This window comes from Henckelia pumila, chromosome 4 (assembly GCF_033568475.1).
Source record: "Henckelia pumila isolate YLH828 chromosome 4, ASM3356847v2, whole genome shotgun sequence".
Classification (NCBI taxonomy): Eukaryota; Viridiplantae; Streptophyta; class Magnoliopsida; order Lamiales; family Gesneriaceae; genus Henckelia; species Henckelia pumila.
This window is the reverse complement of record NC_133123.1, coordinates 67,135,093-67,157,267: the sequence shown is the minus strand read 5'-3', so window position 1 is coordinate 67,157,267 and position 22,175 is coordinate 67,135,093. Positions and strand designations below refer to the sequence as shown.

Below are 22,175 nucleotides of genomic sequence, written 5' to 3'. Positions count from 1 at the left end.
TCAACTGGAAGTCGCTTGAAATACCATTGCCAACAAAAAATGGACATAGATGTTCGAAGAAGCCTCGACCAACATCCTTGAAACCATTCAATTACATTGTGTCTGTTCCGCACCAACTCCCAGACCGATTTAACAGAGAACCTTCCTGTAGTCGAAAGTTTCCAAATGGCAACATCTTTCGATGAAGGGTGGATAGGCACCTCCAAAATACGCAACGCTACTTCCTGCGAAACCACCAAGAGTAGACAATCCAAGTTCCAAACACGATCATTCATGTACCAACTAACTAATCTGGATGAATGGCCCTGAACCTGTAAAGAGGCAGATAAGGGGCCATCCGGGAGCCAAGAATCAAACCAAAAACTGACATTACCCTCCCCAATACGCCAGCCAATCTCCGGCTCAGTCCTACTCCTAACCTTCAACATTCTCCGCCAAGAAGATGACATGTTCTGCACAGGTTTTACCGCAGCAGGAGATTCTGTTCGGCAATATTTCAAGAGAAGAAAATCCCTCCATAGAGAATCCACCATGCGAAATCGAACCTAAAGTTTAATTGAGAAAGAAGTAACCATATCTTTGAGTCTCCGAATCCCCAATCCTCCTTCAGCAGTCGGAAGGCAAATCTTCGCCCAAGATATCCAATGAATGGAATGTCCCCCTGGATTCGAACCCCATAAAAAATTAGCACACAACATTTCAAATCGATGAAGAACTATTCCTGGGGGTTGCAGCACCTGTAATAAAAATATCGGCATAGAACACAAGACACTTTTGATTAACACCAACCGACTACCAAAAGAGAGAGATTTCGACTGCCACCCTTGAAGCTTCCTAGAAGCGTTTACAAAAATGTGATTGAAATAAGATCTCTTCCGATGTCCCACAAACATTGTAGCACCCAAATATCGAAAAGGCAGCACACCTTCTCCAAACCCAGTAATAGAATAATATCTCCCTTTTTTCTCCTGCGGACACTTCTTCGCTGTAAAGATGAAACTTTTGGCATTACTAATGAGTTGACCAGAACATTGCTCATAGTGATAAAGAAAATCACGAATAAGTCGTATGCCAGGAATCGAGCCATTGGAGAATAGAATAATGTCGTCAGCATAAGCCAGATGAGACAATCTAAAAGGTCTTCCTGTTCGAAAAAGAAGACTCCTGTTCTGCTCAAATAACGAGTCCAACCCCCTTGAAAGATATTCTGCAACAATAATAAACTGCAAAGGAGACAAAGGATCTCCTTGTCTAATCCCTCTCCGAGACTGGAAGAAACCTGAAAGAGATCCATTGATATTGATAGAGAACCAATAGTTATTCACACATCTTAAAATCAACTGACAGAACAACTCTAAAAAACCAAAAGCCCTAAGCATTTGGATTAAGAAGTCTCACTGCACTCGATCATACTCCTTGGCCATATCCAGCTTCATAATGACATTACCCCCTCTTATCGGATGTTCTAGGTGGTGAACCATTTCTTGAGCTAACAATATATTATCCGAAATGAGCCTGCCTGCAACAAAACCACTCTTGAGCTAACAATATATTATGACTTGTCTTATGTTATATCTAATACATTTTCACGTGTATAACATGCGAGACACATGTTAATTGATTTTTTAAATATCATACTACATTTATAAAGTTAATCATATACTGTTATAATATAAATGCAATCAAAGAATAAATTATTTTCATATAATTTATTTGTTATTAAAAATACACTGTGTTAATTCGCATTCTATTTAATTATAACACTTCACCTTCAATGAATTGGTTTGAATTATTTTCTATAAATTTAAGAAAACAAAATTTAAAACAAATGAGCATCAAAGTGGTTTTTTCTGAAAAAATATATAACATAAAAATAAATTTGGTTACTACATACTTTTAAGAAAATTTAAAAGCAACAATATATCAAAATTGAATAAAAATTTGATAATAAAAATAAATTAGAGAAATAACATTTTATCATACATAAGTTTTAGAAAAATCTAAAAGAATTAAAATAAAAATGATTAGATGTTGAAAAAAAATATATATTCATTAAAATTATTAAAGATAATAAATATTTATTTTATTAGATTGTGTATTATTTCGAAAACATAAAAATGATTAGATGTAGGAAAATAAAATATTTATTTTTTAAAATTATTAAAGATAATAAATATTTATTTTATTAGAGTGTGTATTATTTAAATCTAAAACAATTAAAATTATTAAGAAAACAAAATTTAAAACACGTGAGCATTAAAGTGGTTTTTTCTGAAAAAAACATATAACATAAAATAAAATTTGGTTACGACATACTTTTAAGAAAATTTAAAAACAAAAATACATCAAAATTGAATAAAAATTTGATAATAAAAATAAATTAGAAAAATAACATTTTATCATACATAATTCTTATAAAAATCTAAAAAAATTAAAATAAAAATGATTAGATGTTGAAAAAAAATATCTATTCATTAAATTAAAATTATTAAAGATAATAAATATTTATTTTATTAGATTGTGTATTATTTCGATAACATAAAAATGATTAGATGTTGGAAAATAAAATATCTATTTATTAAATTATTAAAGATAATAAATATTTATTTTATTAGAGTGTGTATTATTTCAATCTAAAATAATTAACATAATAAATATTTTAACTCTAAATTTTCTATTTTGTCCTTAGATTGTGTATTATTTCGATTAATTGTATTGAAATTTTCTACATAATGCTTTAAAAATATAAAAAATGATATATACAGTGAATATATATATATATATATATATATATATATGTTTGAAAAATAAAAAATATTTTCACTGAAATTATTAAAAGAAATTTATGTATATTTAATAATCTATTACCTTGCCTATCTAAAAGTGTGACTAAAACAATAAAATTTTACCATTATGAAATAACAACTTTGCTGTTTTATTTACACTATAAGTAAGGTCATATAAAAATATATACAGATATAAAAGTAAAAACAACATTTTATTTAGAGTATAAAAGTAAATAAATATTTTTATTATATTATATGTAAATATTAATATCCATAAATACATTATACACTTTCATTAAATTGCAACTAATGCGTTCGTTAATACCATTACATAATTTATTTTTTAATTATTATTTTCTAAAAAGAACTATTTTTTCATTTTTCACAATTTGTTTTTATTTATTTTACACCTTATTTAATGTTAGGAAATATAAAAATGTATAAGAATAAGCTAAATTTTAGTTTGTGGCTTAATTGAGTTGCAGTTAATCAAATAGATAAATAAATTTTTAAAAGAACAAAAGAAAAAAAATTAAAACTTACGATATTAATATAAAAATTTAGAATTAAAAAATATAAGAATATAAATCTTGAAAATAACAAAACTAAAAACTAAAATTTATGGTAATAATATTAAAATTTAGAGTTAAAAACATATATTTAAGAAATTAATGTAGGAGTATAAATTAAATATATTACCTACCTAAAAATGTGAATAAAAAAGGTAAAATTTTATTATTGTGAAATCTATCTATCTATTATCTATTATCTATTACCTATCTAAAAGTGTGAATAAAAGGGTAAAATTTTATCATTGTAACAAATTTGCAATTTTATTTACACTATAAGTAAAATTATATAAAAATATATAGGATATAATACAAGTTAAATGACAAATAATAAAAATAATATGCAAGTTACATGACTATAAATGAAAATGTATATACCAAAACAGAACAAAAAAAACATGCGAGTTAAATTATCAAAATAAAAACAATATACAAGTGACATGATTAAAAATGAAAATGCGTAGTATTATGACTAAAAATGAAAACATTCAAGTTACATGATTGAAATTACAAATTCACCATTAACATGACGAAACATAAAAAAAATGATCATTATATTATTTCAGTTGATTTTCATAATAAATAATTAATGTCTATATGATTTTTATTATAAGACCGTGAAAATCTTAATAATTATAAAAATAATAAATAGATATATTATATAAACAAAATGTTACCACGTACATCATACGTATTGTTTATTAGTTGTTATTAAATATGGTTAATTAAATCCATCTACCCCATTTGGACTAACAATCCATATATTAATATACTCATTTTATTCTAGAAATGTCATTTGTTTTATCCAAATATAATTTTTTTGTGGCAAAAGATTTTGTAATTTGATGAGTGACCAATAGTATTTTAAAGGCATAAGTAGAATAATCCTCAATTTATTCTATTCACAAAAAATATACTAGACATAATATTTTTTATCATCATATATTACATTTCTCTACCTATCATTTTTAAAATTATTTATTTAATAATTATTCAATAATCTCATCTTCCGATACCAAACATATATCGGAAGTAACTTCATCGGCCGAGTCTAAATGGGCTAATATCAGATGGGTTATTAAGAAAAAAGAGAATTGACACCATGGTCAAATTAATCAAATGAATTTATTTACAGAATTATATGTATATCAGATATTTATATAGAAAATCATATTGAAGAACTACTAAGTAATTAATTTAAAAATACACTAATGATAAAGAGAAATAATATCTCGACTTTCGTAATACAGAAAATGAATTATTGAATTTTGGACGAGAAGAAGGTATCATTTGACATTATCAAGTGTTTCTTAATCGATATGTCCGTAATTCCAATAAGCTATATACATGCTAAAAAATTTTACACTTCATTATCATGTATTATTTACATTTATAATTATAGCGTTCCCCTAGTTTTTTAATTCATCTACACATTAACATTTCTACTTCTCAAAGTCCTATAGAAAGCGTGGTACTTAACAAGATATCAAGATCAAACCTTGATCTTCACGAATTTAAGCATATTTAGTACACGTAAAAAAAAAAAAAAATTACAAAAAAATATTAATCATATAAAGTTTATCGATATATTAAACAATACATAAGCATACAAAATTTAAGAATAAATATAATGAATAGATTTTAGAAATTTTTAAAAAAATATTTCGATTTATTTAGGTTAATTTTTTTAAAAAATTATATTATAAAATATTTGGTTTTTAAAATTTAAAAGTTAATTTTCCTTTTTAAAAAATTTAAAAAGTAAATGTTATTTAAAAAACTGAAAGTCAATTTAAAACTTTATCTATAAAACTTACGCTTAATTGTGCTTAAACCCCACTTTTTTTTGCTGTTTAATTATGATCAACTGATTAGTCAAATTTTCCACACTTTAGCTCAAATCATATCTTTTTTCCTCACCTTTTGTATTTTCATTTTTTTTTTTTTTTTTGCATTTTTTAGAACCCTTTTGTTATTTACTATGTAAATAGTGAGTCTCTGGATACAACGTTAAAAAGTATAACACCATAAATTAAAATCTATATAGTATGATACATATTTTAATCATCAATATATTGTAGAAGTGTCGTTATTGGGTCGATAGGCTATTATTTTCCTCAATTTAAGTGTTCAGATAGTTAATTTTTATAAAATTATTATTTGTAGAATTTTTTTTATTGGAAAAAGTTATCGCGTGATTGACAAGGTAATAATTTGGACTTTACCTGCCCTTGCAAGCCAATGGCCCAAATACTTGACTTGAAATTCAGAACTGTAAATTATTCTGATATATTTACTATCTTTTATATGTATATAAGAAAATTTTCAGTTTTATTATTGTATAGTTAGAATACGAAATTTTTGGTTATGTAATATTTTTTTTTTATCAATAATAGTCTTATAAGCGTAATTATGTTTTGATGTTTAAGTTTATTTTTTCTCCCCAAAATCATGTAATTAAATTAGTAATACCATTGTTAAAATTTTAAAATTAGGATTCAACAATATATGTAACATGTAAATGTAACTATAAAAATGAAATAATGAAATTAGTCATTTATTTACATAATTTTGAAGGAAATGACTAAAATTGATTGTCAAAATATGGTTACGAAGCTATGATTAATTCAAGAGTAAGTTTTTTGTGAAACGGTCTAACGAATATTTACCCATGAGACGGGTCAATCCTATCTATTTTTATAATAAAAAGTAATATTTTTGATATAAAATGTAATACATTTTTCATGAGTGACCCAAATAAAATATCAGTCTCACAAAATTAATATATAAGACCGTTTCATATAAATTTTTATCTTGATTCAAAATACATGATTAAAATTGTCATAACCTAATATATACAAGGTTAAAGTTGACGTTTTGTCTGAAAAATACGAACACCTTTAACCTCAATTATCAAGCAAAATTCCATTCCATTTGGAATAGAGATAATCTCTGCTCTTTTGACTGAGCCGGGACACCTAACTAGACTAGCCATGGCACATCGAACTGCACCTTGAGAATTTCGGATCACTGTCCCAACACTATACCTCATTACCTCTGTTTTCACATCATCAAATCCAGCGTCCACGTCCAATCCCCACTGATTCAAATCAGGTGGGTTTCCATTTATGCTCTATAGTTGTCGGCTCTTAACTTTTGATAGAACATGCCGTAGTGGAACTTCGAAAAACAGCCAGCAAACTATAAGCCCAATCAATATTGAAATCTTTAATGAACCCCCTTATATCATTATATTTTATACAGACCTCATTCCAAATTTCCCAGCACACCATCACAAACACTTTAATTTCGTTCGTCTTAAAAAGTTCCGATATCTCTATAACAATTTCAATGAAAGTTCCTCCACGAAGATTTTTCAAACACCTCTAGAATGGAGAACTTTCCAAACGGATCTTAAAACCGGGCAAAACAGTAACACATGAGGAGTGGAGGCAAAATTCAATGTACAATGTAGTAACCCGTATCCTAAATTATGTGTATAAATAGTCTAATTATGTTAGATAAGTTAAAACATGATTAAAGGATTTGATATGATCAAACAGACCAAGAAATTGGATCAAGAATGTCCAAAAAAAGTAAATGGGCCAATGTTGACTCGAGGAGTTCGGATGGTCCGAACTGAAGCCCAGCCAAGATCGGAAGGTCCGAAGTAGATCGGATGCAGCGATGTAGAACGGATGAGACAAAGAGTTCGGAAACTCCGAACACAAGATCGGATCGTCTGATCTCGGTTAGTTCATGCATCCAGTGAGGTGTCAATAGTGTTTTGACACGTCGATGCATGCTTGCGATCGGAACATCCGAAGAGAAGATCGGATCGTCCGATCAGAGCTTCTTGCACATGGTGTGCATGCGAGATCGGATCGTCCGAAGTAGGGGATCGGAACGTTCAATATCCTCTTATAAATATGAGGTCCGAAAATCAGTTTTCTTGCCAATTAACTAGCTATCTCCTCTCTTCTCTTGGTGGTTTCGGTCATGTCTAGCCTTAGGCAGGGCCTGGGAGTTGGCGAGACATTCCGATAGTCATAGCAGATCCGTGTCCCGGAGTCCAGGGCTTCAACATCAGCGGACTAACGACGGACGCAGATATAGTCCGAGATCTTTAATAGTAATTAGGAGTATCTATTAGCTTAGTTAAGACTTTTTAGACATGTAATAGTGATATGGTAAATATTGACTTGTAGGCTTAGACCCTAGAGTGGTGCTTCTAGGACTGCCTTAGTGAGGTACGTAAGTACTGACTAAGATTGTAGCACCCAATATTTTTAGTACGTAAATTCGCATGCATAATTAGGGATTTTATTTATTTAGAATTTTAGATTATGGGTTAAATAATTATGTGAAATTATTCGTGCATGTTTTAAGTTATTTTTAAGCATTTAACCCATAATTAGATATTTTTCATGATTTATGGAAATTTAGTTATTTTATCGCGTAGACGGGACCGTGGACGGACGAGATGACAACTTTCTACCCAAATTATTTTTATGAGTCTTTTTAGAGCCCAAAAATATTATTTTGAGTTTTATTTCCTCAAAATTTTCAGTATTTGATTTTATATAATTTTAGGAGTCCTTTTTATCCAAAGTTAGCCCAAAATATTGACTTTTAATTACCTTTAAAATTCCCTAATTTTAAATTAGTTATCAGATTTTTACCTATTATTTAGAGTTTTTAAGTTATATATTTTATATTTAAAACCCTTATTAATATTTTAATTATCCAAAACCTTATTTTAATTAAATTACACCCTAAATCTACCCAAACCCACGTCTTCAAGCCTTCAGCCGCCACCCCCTCCCTTGTTCTTCACCTCCTTCATCGTGCCAGCCAGAAAACTCCATAGGAGATCGAGTTTAAGCTTCCAAGGTGGTTGATCATCGTCCCGTCGTCCCGGAATCGTCATCTACGCCTACTTCTCTTCAATCTTCGGTGCTAGGCATGTTTCTTTTCGTTTTTATTGTGCCATATCAGTGTTTATGCGTGTGTGTGTGTAAGCATCAGTTTTATTCAAGAATTTTTCAGAAAAATCGAGATTGGTTGGATGTATGCGCCTTGTTCATGTATTTGTTGAATCATGCTCACGTTTAATTGCCATGGGTGCATCAGCTGCTGGCCAAGGGTTCCTAGACTGTGTGAGGGTGGTCTGGACTCGAGTGGTTCGAGTGGTTCAAGCCAAACGATCCCAGGTAAGGGCTGGCACAGGATCGGGTCTCATGTGTGCGCAGTTTAGGGTTCAGAGGAAGGGGCGTTCGGCATGATGGCTGGGGCTGCATGGGGCTGGGGTTGTGCTCAGGTTAGGACCGCCCAGACGTGGGCTACGTCTAGGCGGCAGAGCTCCGGCCAGGGGCGGCCGGAGCAGGCCGGCAGCAGCCATGGAGTGGCTGCTGCTCGCGGCCGAGGGCCATACAAGAGGGGGGATCGGGTTTAGGGTTTAGAGTGGGTCCGGGTCGGGTTGTTGGGTCCGGGTCGGGTCTGGATAGTCATGGGTTATGTTAGTTGGGTCCGGGTCCGGGTTAAGAGAGTCGGGCTCGGGTATTTTTATTTTTAAGTTTTAAGTTTAATTAAGTGTTAAATGGGCCTAATTAAATCTAAAAATTTAATTGGGTTTCATTTAATTATTTGGGTTGAATTTAATTGTTATTGGGATTAATTAAATTAAATTAAGTTACCCGATAATTTTTATGGGCTTGGGAGCCCATGGAAGTTATTGGGCCAGTCTTTGGGCTTTTGGGCCCATTGGGCCAGATTAAGTTGTTATTGGGCCAAGTATGTGCTAATGGGCTATAATTGATTTATTGGGCTTAAAAATGTGTTAATGGGCTTAAGTATGTTAATGGGCCAGAATTTAAGAAAATGGGCTTGAGTATTAGAGCCAGCAGTTAAGTACAAACCATGAGAAATTGCATGTGTCCTAATATATATTTAATTATTTTATGCATGAAAGTTATTTTAGTATATATATGTTAGTACATGCATTCATGAAATAATTTTATGGCATGATTTAATGTTTAAGGTTGAGCAAGAAAATAATTTTATGTTGGAAGTTGAAGTAGTGTGATAATTTAAGGGGGACAAGCCCCCACATGTTAAGGGCAGTTTACTGTCAATTTAAGGGTAGTTTACTACCAGCAAGAGGTGATTCGTCATCATCGCGTACGTTGGTTTTAAGAGACTGATCAGTCGAACCATTTAAGTTTAAGGTTACACTATGGATATGACCATGCGATGTTAGAAAAATGTTATGCTCAACAATGTTTATGTATGTATTATATGATTATATTTAAGATCAAGTTTAAGCAAGATTTTAAGTTATGATTCATGATTTTTAAGCATGCCCATTCATGTATATGTTATGTATTAGTAATTCAGTGATTTAAATTATTTTAAATCCTTGTTATGTTAGCATGTTGGGCCTCTAGGCTCACTACACTTATATGGTGCAGGTGAGTACGTAGAGGAAGATGTAGTACCTATCGGCGGCGAGGACGTATGAGCAGACAGGCAGTGATCCCCCGCGGCCGTCGTCTGAGTCATTATGAATATTTTTTAGGAATTTTAAACTCTGTTATTTATTTATTTCTTTTAAGTCTTTTCAGTGGCAAATTTTAATACTATTTTTATTAAGTAATTTTATTGCATGCAACTTTTAAGTTAATTGTTTTGACAGTATTTTATTTAAGTTTGACACAGATATTTAAGTATGAAATGCTGCATTTTATTTAATTTATTTTTTTAAAAAATCTGTTTATTGTTGTGCATATATATATGGGCATGTATGTACATTTATTTTATTTAGGATAAAAAAAAAAAATTCCGCATATGTTATTTTAGAAAATTTGGTCGTTTCAAAGATAGCCAGTAAGTAAACATGCTTATGTGTTGCATTTATATGCCATGATATATGTTTCACTGCTTTAAGATATTATGCTGCATGTGAATGTCATGTTGAACTTGTTTCTCCTTTGAGATAAGCCTTTGTAGTAGGGTCTATCAGACCTATATATATTGATTATATTATCTATCACCGAGAGACGTCGTGACTACGGGGACTGGCGCTATGGTGATTAGTATTTGTGTGTGGATGTACCTAGCGGAGTTGACCCCAAATAATACTGCATACTCGTTGGCACCTAGACTGAGCAGTTACTCAGATTTACCCAGTACCCAGTCACTTGCATGCATCATTTGAGTCTGTATACTTGTACTTATTTTACTTGTAGTAGCTCGAACCTATTTTATAAGATTAATTTGACTAAACATGTTTAGAATTAATAAAACATGATTAAGAGATTTTTATATGATTAAACGGACCAAGAAATCGGATCCAGAATATCCAAAAATGGTTAGTGGGCTTGGGTAGTTCGGATGGTCCGAACTACAAAACTTAAAAGGATCGGATGGTCCGAAGTTCTTGGATGAGGCGATGGAATTCAAAAGCTCTGAAGAGTTCGGATCGTATGAACCAAAGATCGGATCGTCTGAATTGAGTTAGGCCATGCAGTTGTCGAGGTGTCATCACTGTTGGGACATACAGGAGTTTGGATCGTCCGAATGTGAGATCGGATCATCCGAATTGTGCATGCTACAACGTAGCCATGCATGCAGGATCGGATCGTCCGATCGAGCTCTATAAATAGTGTGTAGCAGCCGAAAATTTTTATACGTAAATTCGCATGCATATCTAGGGTAATTTATTTTTTTAAATTTTAGAAATATGGGTTAAATATTATTTATGTGTTATTATGTGTATTATGTGCATGATTTAAATTATTTTAGCACTTAACCCGCAATTAATGTATTTTTGGATTTTTGAGTAAATAATTTATTTTATCGCGTATACGGGACCGTGAACGGATGAGATACTTAATTTTCACCCAAATTATTTTATGAGATTTTTAGTGGGCATAAAATATTATTTTTAAGGTATTATTTAATGATATTTTTATTGGCATTGCATATATATATTTTAGCAAGTTTATTTTTAGCCAAAATAAGTCATTTTAATGACTTTTAAAAATCTCTTAATTTTTAATTTCGGGATTTTTGATTTTATTATCATACTTATATTTTTAGTAGGAGTTTTAATATGTATTATTTATATTTATTAGGTAATTATTTCTTAATTAATTAATTATCAAAGTTTTAACCTAAAATCTAATATTCATCAAACTTACCCTACGTTTCTATCTCCCTAGCCGCCTCCCCCACCTTCTTCATCATCTTCCTCACGTCTAGCAGCAGCCATCGATCTGTTCTTCAAGTTTCCTTTAAGATTTTTAGAGTTTGTCATCCGTTCGTCGTCCCGGTGTCCCGTACACGTAATATCTTCAAAGAAAATTATCGAAGGCATGTCTAATTCTTTTGTTCTACACCATATAAGCTATTACTTCATGTTTTTCTCAGACATACTAGGATCCATAAGTATAAAATTCTGAAATTGTCAAGGCTTGCATGTTTCTTCCTTCCTTGTTCATATTTTTTATTGGTTCGTGATCATAGACACGTTTTTCTTAGTCATGGAAGGGTCCAGCTTGTTGATGTCCATTTAGAAGCATGTTTGAGGGTCCTTAGGGTCGAGTACTGTGGTCGGTTTGGGGTTGGAAGGGTCTAAAACGAAGCACTTCTTCTATGGTGCACCAGATCACGCAGATTTGGGTTCTGAGGGAGAAGGCTTCATTCTCCCTCCTCAGGGCACGGTTTGGGGTGAGGTCTAAAGGGTTTGAACCCCCTAGATGTTGGATAGGATTGAGAAGTGGTTTCATGGAAAAATATGGCCGGAGTAGGGAGAACGATCGGATTTATGGCAGCCGCTCATGGCTGGGCGCGAGCTGGGGGAACAGCCTGTTGCAAGGCTTCGTTCTCATTCCTCGGACCACCGTTTGGGCTGATTCTTGGCTTGATGAAAACATCTGGATGTGGGCTAGGGTTATCAGGTGGTGCTTTGGCCGGAGTTGGGCGGTCGTCGGCCTTCTTTAAGGCTGCTCACGGCCGAGAGGCTAGAGAGGAGGGGGGATCTGGTTCAGGGTTTTGGGCAGATCCGGGTCGGGTCATGGGGCCTGGGTTGGGTCTGGTGAGTAGTGGGTCGGGTCAGGTTGGTCCGGATCTGGGTCTGGGTTAGGTGGGTCGGGTTCGGGTATTTTATTTTCTAAGTAATTAAGGATTTAAGTGTTATTTGGGCCAAAATATTTAATTAGAAAATTATTTGGGCCTTCAAATAATTTTATTTGGGCCTCAAATAATTTATTTAAATTATCCCAATGATTTTTATGGGCTTGGCAGTTCATGGGAATTTTTAGGCCAGTCTAGGAATTTATTGAGTTTTAATTAAGTTAATGGGCTTAAATATTTTTATTTAGGCCTAGTTTAGTTTAATTAAGTTATTTGGGCTAAAATGTGATTTTTGGGCTTAGTTTAAGTTAATGGGCTTAAATGTTTTAATTAGGCCCATTTTATGATTTAGGGCTTCTATTTATGAATTAATTAGCAATTGGGCTTTTATTTAATTAATGGGCCACCTTAAGATTTAATGGGCTTAGAGTGAGTGATCAGCAGTTTTGATCAATCCATGAAAATTACTAAGTCCGGAATATATATTTAATTTATTTTATGCATGAAAGTATTTTAAGTATAAGTCTATTTATTATGAAAATCAATTAAATATATATTACGAACATTTTTTCAGTGCATGCATTCATGAAATGTTACACGTTATGATTATGATAATTGTTGAGCTATAAAATATTTTTATATTGGAAATTGAAGTAGTGTGACAGCACAGAGGTGGTTATCCACTATTTAAGTTGAGAGGTAGTTTACTACCAGCAAGAGGTAATTTATCACTGCCACGTACGTTGGTTCAGGAGACTAATCAGTCGGCACAGATTTAGTCACACTTACTGATAGGACCATAGAATATTTCAAAATATCATGCTCAACTATATTAAGTATGCTTATGATGTCAAGTTATGCTAATGATTAAGAATCAGGATCAATGATGTTTATTTCATGATAATGCAATATTTTTATTCATGCATGCATGTACACGTATATGTATTGGTATGATTAAGTGATGCATTATTTTAACTCTTGTTATAAAGGATTAGACATGTTGAGCCTCTAGGCTCACTACGCTTATATGGTGCATGTGAGTGTGATGATTCTTTTGTAGCTCCTACTGGTGGTGGGGACCTATGAGTTCGTTGGCAGTGGACCCCGTGACCGTCGCAGTAGAGAGTTATTATTGTTTAGAGATATTTTATCAGGGTTTTTAAAACAAATTTCAAATCTTTATTTATGATTAATTCCGCATACATGAGTTATGGATTTTGGAGTTACATATTACAATTATTATTGCATGTCTCGAGATTTTTAGTTATTAATGTTTATTTTTATTTATTTAAGTTATTGTTCAAAGAATTCATTTGTAGTATTATTTTTCATGTTTCTACATATATGTATGGGCGTATATGTATAGTTATTATTAAAAAAAAAAAAAAAGTTTTCTGCATTTTATTAGTTCGAGTCGTTTCATAGTGCATTCGAGATTCACATTTCTCTCAACAATTCAAAGTATTTCCTCTCGTTTCCTTAGCCTTTTTAGTGGTTTTCCAGCATTATTTGGCATAGTCCTGGCATTGGCGAGGTGCTCCGGAGTTGTAGCGAAGTGGTGTCCAAGTTCTAGGTCATTTGACAGCAAATGGCTGACGACGGACGGAGGTATGCTCGAGATCTTATAAATAGTTTGGGAGTATCTATTAGCTTTGTTAAAACTTTTAGATATTGTTTAGTGATCTAGTAATCTGATGATTATAGTCTTGGACTATAGAGTTGGTGTAGCTTGCCTAATAGAATTAAGATACGAAAGTACTGTTCGAGATATCCAGACTGAGTATGCATGTATTATGTGTTGTATTGATTATATGAAATGATTTTTTTTTTTGCATATTACTTGTCACGATATTATGATTCATGAATTAGCATATTGAGCTTATACCCTTGAGATATTCGATAGTAGGAAACTCACCCTACGTGTAGTGGATGGTTGGATACGTGGACTCGTGTTAGGTCACCGATATCCACATTGGTTATATAAGACACCTCCAGGTGCGACGGCGCAGAGTGCTATACACCTGGGGCTCGAGTCAGTGAGCAGGATTTCTCGACCTAGTGTCTTGGTACCTGTACACTTGCATTCATGCTCATATAATATTTTTATATCATACTCTCATGCTGAGCGTTTTATGCTCAAGTCCTCAAATTATTTTGGACACCCTATTCCATGGGGCAGGTCTCAGACTCGATGGAGCAAGAGGCTCATGGAGACCGTAGTTGCGGGTTTGCGGTTGAGGTGAAGATATGTTCCAGTGTGTGCTTTTAGTATTTTGCTTGAGTCGTTGATACAGTTATTTGATATGGTTGTATAATAATTTGGGATTTTTTTTCTCTTGGGTTGTTTAAATTATTTAGTTTCCCCTGGTTATTTTCTGATTATGTTTAATTAAGTTAATTTCATGCCTAAGCTCTTGATTAGTAGGTGATCACGGTGCGGGTCACTACAGTACTGATTAGTCGCTCACATTCTTTATTTTATTTTTGGACACCCTATTTGATGGGGCAGGTCTCAGACTAGACGACGCAGACGGATCGAGGCATGGTTGAGATCTGGAGCAATGTTTTTTGTGAGTTCCCTTAGTTCTAGGGATTTGTTCCAGCTTCGATTTAGTTGTATAACAGAGTATTCTAGTTGGGTTTTTAGTGTCGGTTGTACTCTCCCAACTTGTTTTGTATTGTTGAGATATTTTTTCCGCTGTTAAATTATGTTTATCGTTTGTTAAGTAAATTACATGCTTAATCAAGTTTGTAGTAGGTGATTCGTGGTTGGGTCACTACATTTATGGTATCAGAGCATGCATTAGGATATCTTTGGGATTTAGATTTGGATCTTTGGGTTTTGATGAATATTTATCCTTTCAGATGGCTGATATAGACTACGAGAGTCAAGGTGGCGATGGTCGTTGGGGAGGTGACGATGATGCTCTGAGACATCACCGTGCACATCGCCATCAGCGAGAGGGTAGATGCCATTTTGAGTTGCATAGGTTTGTGCAGATAGGGCCTAAGACTTTGGTAGGAGGCGAGACTCCTGAGGTAGTTGAGGACTGGCTCTAGCTCATGGGGATCTGTTTTCGTGCTTTCGAGTGTTCCGAGGACTAGAATATGTAGGCTGCTATTCCTTTTGGAGGGCCGCGCTCGTAAGTGGTGGAGATCTGCATCTGCGCAGTTTCTACAAGAGTATGGTAATGTCGGGTGGGCCGATTTCTGCACATTGTTTCGACAGTTGCACTTTCCTCCAGCCCTTAGTCAGGAGAAGGCGATTGAGATGCTTAATCTGAAGCACAAATTTATGTCGATTGAGAAGTATCAGAAAGAATTTATTGATCTTCTACCCTATTGCCCTCATATTGGCGTCAGCTCGGAGGCTAAGTACGATCACTTTTTGCAGGGGTTGAACCAGGAGATATTTGACCTGGTCACTTTCTGTGATGACCATATTTCTTACGAGGTTTTGGTGAACTTTTGTCGACAAGTAGAGATTAGTGTGAATTGTGCCAGGACATTCAGTCACCTCGATTTATGAGTTATTTGTGTCCATGTTCTCAGTGATTCAAGAATCCGAGCTCTAATTCATATTCTTCTGTTCTGGTGGTGTCCATCATTTTGGCAAGCAGAAAGACGATCGATGTGAGCACTGCGGAAAAAAACACCCGTCTGATCAGTGTCTTCGAGCTACGGGATCTTTTTTAATTTATGGAGAGTTGGGCCATTTGAAGAGGGATTGTCCTAGCCGTAGTGGATCTGGTAGTGGTTCACAGACTACAGTTCAGCAGAGTCCACGGGCTTCATATCTTGGTCCGTACACCTTGCGCCCACGTGTTCAGGGAAAATTTTTAGCGCTTAACCAGGAGCAAGCTCATGCTAATAGAGAGCGCATGATTTCAGGTACCTTTAGATTGTGCACTATTCCTACTTGTGTTTTGATTGATACTGGTGCGTCGCATTCTTTTATCTCTGCTTGATTTGTTAAGAAATATAGGTTGCCTTATATATCTTTAGACGTTATTTTAGTTGTCTCGACTCCGATGGTTCGGGAAGTTCTCGCTAAGCGTCTAGTAGTAGGATGTACCTTTGGGTTTGAGGGACATCAATTGTTTGTTAATCTGATGGTTTTATCGATGGATGATTTTGATTGTGTCATCGGGATTGACCTTCTGTCTACCTATCGAGACAATGGATTGCTATCAGAGGTTTGTTCAGTTATGCCCTGAGGATGGTGATGCATGGTATTTTTTATGGTGAGGGAGCGCAACTATGAGACCTCGATTCTAATCATCAAATCTCGAGATAAACAATAATGAAGACTACAAGATTAAAAGCAAAGAATTTTTTTTTTTGAACAGTGCTCGCTCGATCGGTAAAACATTACCGATCGAGCGGGCCATAAATTCCAGGTCTCTGCCGAGACTTAACAAAAGCCCTCCGCTCGATCGGTCAAAACATACCGATCGAGCATACACAAAAATTCCAAACTTTTGCCTCAGCTCAGGGGTGCTCGCTCGATCGGTAATATTCAACCGATCGAGCGGGCACAAATCTGCAGAAAAATAAAACAGATATGCTCGACTCTATTCAATTCCAAAACTTCAAAACTAAATCCATTTGACATCCATAAATCATCCAAACATCATGTATAATCCAATACAAAGTATTTCTAGAGTTATACAATCTAGAACTATTAGAACATGCTTCAGTCTGGCTTATTCAATGCAATACAATACAAGTTCGAATACAATCTAAGTTCGATTACATATTCGACTTCTAAAACACCAAGGCCTCACTCTATCAACTCGTCCACCTGGCCATGTGATCTCTGACTCGGTCCTGCCCCACCTGTTGCCAAGCACACATACAAAGACAAGACAACAGCCGGATAATCCGGTGAGAATAATATTCCCAGTAAAAGAGACTGCCATGCAATCAAATAAACATATCAAGTCATGATATGAATTCATTCCTCATATAATCAATTAATTCATTCAAGTACTGAATTAAAATGATATACATGTCTTTAAAACTTCTGGATTATCAGACTCAAATAATCAAATGGAATTCTTCTCTATTTCTTTTTTTTCTTCGATTTGGGATCCCGAGGTTAAAATATCCAACAATCACACCGAACTTCCCTTTCGAGGTGGACGAGGTATATTTTAATCCTCTAGACTTCAGAGCATTATAGAGAGTTAATCGACACTTGTAGTAATTCGCCTACCAAGGCCACTCAACTATAATCTCCAGATCGTCTAATTCAAAACGAATAATCATTCGACTCAATATAAATGCATATGTCATCTCATACATTCAATCATATTTTCAATCATAAATTCAAATAAACATTCAATCATGATTTCAAATAAGCATTCAATCATGATGTCAAATAAGCATTCAATCATGCAAGTATGTGAATTTCTTCAGAACACTCGAATAAATTCGGATTCGAGTTAATCGTTTCATTCAAGTCTAAGTCATCTTTTACCTAATTCGCTTCGAAGGTACTTTAATCTAAAAAATCAATAATAAGGATAATAATCAATATTCAATCAAATTCATTCAAAACTCAATCAAACTTCTTCGATCGATAAATAAGAAAATCGATACTGTACCTACTTCAATCTTCCAAACTTTCCAAAGCTGCTATCTCGCAACTCTGTTGACTTCAATTCAATCTATCAGAAGGAGTCATAAGGATCAATATCGACATCAAAAGCTCACTCAAACTCGATACGATCAAAATATAGAAACGATATCCAAAACTCAAACTGATGGCATAACGACTATAAACTGATCAAACCGGAAATACAGACAGCAATTCAACAATCCAATAAACTTATTTCAATCAATACATATCATTTCCAATCCAATTCCAACACATCTCAAATTCAAAGATTTCGAAAATCACTAAGAAAAACATAACAATTCCGATCGTCGTTAAATCTTTGAACTGTCTTAGATATACTATCACAGCAACCTCAAGAACATCCTCTCCGAATATCAATCAATTCTAAAGACATCCAAAAATTCAAACCTCGAAGAAATAAGAGAAACTTACTTCCAAACGGAGCACTCGATGCTGTGATCGCAGATATCAACTTCAGATCAAATTCCAACGGACGGATCGAGCTAAAATCGAAATCACAAAGCTTGAGGAAGCTTTGAGGTGCTTCAATGGTGGAGAGACGTTTGGGAGGGATGAAAGAAGAGAATGGAAGACTTAGTCAAAGTCTAGATATTATAACAAATCCTTATTTTGCGTTTTAGTCCCTAAAATTTTGAAAATTGCATTCTAGTCCCTGATCCAAATCGAATCGGCCCTCGACTTCTAAAATCTCTGATTATCTCAAATAAAGTCCATTAAGATAATTTTGGTGCGTTACAATTCTTCCCCTCTAAGAATCGATTTCGTCCTCGAAATCAATTACAGTTCTATCACACGGTCGAGGATAGAATCACAGGACTGCAATAAGAATTTACATCTCGGAACTAAGTCCAAAATCTGCTTCCAATCTAACTCTGAATCATTCGTCTCAATCAGTTCGACATCTCAACAACAGGAGAAAGTCAGAAACTCTAGTCGATAAATTCAACAACATTCCGTCCATCTTTCAAAAGTTGTCTCATCTTCGTCAGAACACCCTTACAATTCAGTCACATTTCGAATCATCTATCGTTCTAACTCATGAGACACAGAAAGTTCATCTCGAAAATGAAAGAGATCTTCATCTCTCCTCGTACAACTTCTAGAGAGGTGTTTTCCATATATCATTTGATCGTTGCTATTGTACGAAGTCTCCACAAAAATCAAGAATTCTGCCAACTAGTGCTAAGTCGAGCACTACAACTCATGGCAATTCCTCTAAAGTTCGAATCATCTGATCTGGCTGTACGTCGTTATGAGGGTATCGAATCGAAAATAGTTGAAATCAACAACAAAATTCTCTTCAAAGTATATGCCGAGAGAACAATAACATCAAGGATCTCTGTCTAGACTGACAGACTTCGGCAATTCATGACATCTGACAACCTCTGACAAGATATCAATTCTTTGTTCTTCATCAAAATCATTCTGTACAGAAAATTGTAGCGGATTCCATCAATCAATCAATCAAAAATAGACAGTAGATAAAATAAGAATAATTCCAAAATCTCAATAAGAAGAAATCCCAGCACTGAAAGATCATTAGCACTGAAAATCAGAATACATGAAAGCGGATAATCAGAAATTCCATAATCAGATAATAAGGATCGAAGAAATTCATTCGGTCCAAACCGAAATTCAAACATCGAGTTAACATACAACTGTTCGGCGTACAATTCTGAAAAGATTCTTGAAATCTCTATACGATCAGTACAATTCTCATAACCAGAAAACAAGAAATTCATCAATAAGAATTCCTAATTTCAACTAATACTTCAGAAATATTCGGTCAACAGAAAATTCTTCAACAATGCAGGAGTATTCGTCAAATCAAACGGCCTGTCCAAAGTTCAAAATGGCCAAACTTAAACTCGGAAATGATTCTGAGAAAGTTATCTCTTTACGAACCTCCTTTAGATAAATTTCGGATCCCCCTTCCGTGTCGAACTCGTTCTGACAATCGGGACCAATCTGGAAGTTCATTCCGAACAACTTCAGTCGTTCAATAACCACTGGCACATCAACCAGTTACAATCCAATACATCAACTGTAAAGCTTCGGGAGTTCGTTCATACTATTCTGTAACAATAGTCATTCAACAGAATAAATCAAGAATTCTTAGAATCGAGAATTCTTAACGGAGGATTCCATCACTCGTTCAACGATATTCCGATGACATCTCATCTCAGACTCAACAAAGTAGCCTTGCTACAAAAATCATCGAATTGTGACCCCAATTCCATTCTGAATCAGAATAGACTGTACAACAGAAAATCGGATCGTTCTTTCTCTTACTGTTGACAGTTCATAACATCAGAAGCCATACTTCGAACCTCATGCTTCTTTGTCCTCTATTCGATCTGATTCCTCAATTCATCAAACATCTTCCGATCATCTGGAAGAACACTGAAAGAACTTCAAAGTGCCAATCTCCTTATACTCTATCTCAAACCGGAACATCTGGCACAACAAAAGTTATTCGCTAAGAAGGCATCAATATAAACTTGAAACTCAGATTATACCCAGATAAGATCTATCTTCATCGGATTCTGAAAGGTCGAATCTGATTCCAAAGTGTTCTCAATCTTCTCAATCAACTCTGGTTCGAAATCGAATGAAGGAGTCAAGATAAACGTTCCATCTGTTCCCGACTCTATCAGAAGTGCAGCAATCATCTGTCAAAGAGGACAACTGAAGTAGATAAAATAAGAACAAATCATTCAGCTTAAATTCTTAGCTGTTACATTCAATTCTCCGGATAACAATAGAATTCGTAGTCAGATTAATCGTCCTCTAAAACTCTCTCTCCCAACTCATAATCAGTTCGGACTACGACGATCAACTTCTATCTTCCAAGATCAGAACAGATTACGGAAATCTTCCAAGCAAGAAGATGATGCTAGATATTTCGAGCAATAAGATCTCTGTGAGACTCAAATTGGAAACTAACATTGCGTCTCGAGCGTCTTAAACTTCGTCGATGCTCAAGTTAACAAGGAGTTCTTCTGAACAGGAATAAGTCTCAACTCTCAATAAGAAGGAGTGCAAAGCACCAAAATGTCATCAATACCGAAGAAAATCAATAATACTGAGGTGCTATTCAATCTCTCCTTCAATTCAATAAGAACTGGTCTCAAAGATACATAATAAACAGAAGAACATAATCTGCTGAGTAATCATCTTCTCAACAATAAGAATTCCTCAAAGGATTCGCGATAGAACACGCTAAATCCTAGAATCTTCAAATTTCAGATAAGGACGTCAATCCAGATCAATTCATAACAGCTCCAGTCTTGAGGTGTTCTATAAATTCCATCTTCCTAGAGAAAAGATCGAGGAAAAGACAACTCGGTCTCAACAAGATTCAGATGTCAAAAGAATAGCATAATTGATCAGCATGCAAATCTGCGAACAATTCTTAAAGAATCTGAAAGATCAATACGGCTCTTCGAAGGATAAGAGATTCATCGATAAGAATACTCAAGAACTCATCTACAAATCTCTGAAAGATTCGGTTCAAAGGACTCATAACATTGCAGATGCAATTCCAATTCAATCTGTACACTAAAATTCAAATAGGTCGTACTACATTTTGAATTCGATATCTGAAACCTCTTCCCTTCAGATTATCAGTCGATGATGTCTGATCTAATTTCAATGTTGAACTCTTCCTCTCGACGCGGAGGCAAATCTGGAATCTCAACAAGAACAACATCAGCAAATTCAACAACTCTTTTAAATCAACCAACACGGCTGATTGAAGACATCATCGGAGGTAAATCCACTCTTCTGTCATCTCATATCCGAATCTGGAAACATTCTGAAATCAACCTCGGTATCTCTGTACTCGGTTAATGCACTACATCTGTAATATAATCAAAATATGATAACCGAAGTATAGTACTGTTCAGTACAATCAACTCCCATCGAAACAAAGTTCAAAAATTCGAACTAAACTCACCGCAACTAATTCAGATACTCAAAAGTAGAGGAAGCATTAATCTAACTTCTCAATAAGAAGAAAAAGTTGCATCAATATCTAAC

General features: G+C 34.2%; 1 protein-coding gene across 1 annotated transcript; it reads right to left on the bottom strand.

Annotated features, from left to right (window-relative positions):
* Positions 1-545: 545 nt before the first annotated feature.
* Positions 546-11,732, bottom strand: LOC140861126 (uncharacterized). Its single transcript, XM_073264137.1, has 2 exons — positions 11,591-11,732; positions 546-1,279 (listed from the first exon to the last, which is right to left on the bottom strand). Exons 1-2 carry the CDS (start codon positions 11,730-11,732, stop codon positions 546-548), a joined length of 876 nt encoding a protein of 291 aa, XP_073120238.1.
* Between the last annotated feature and the right edge of the window lie 10,443 nt (positions 11,733-22,175).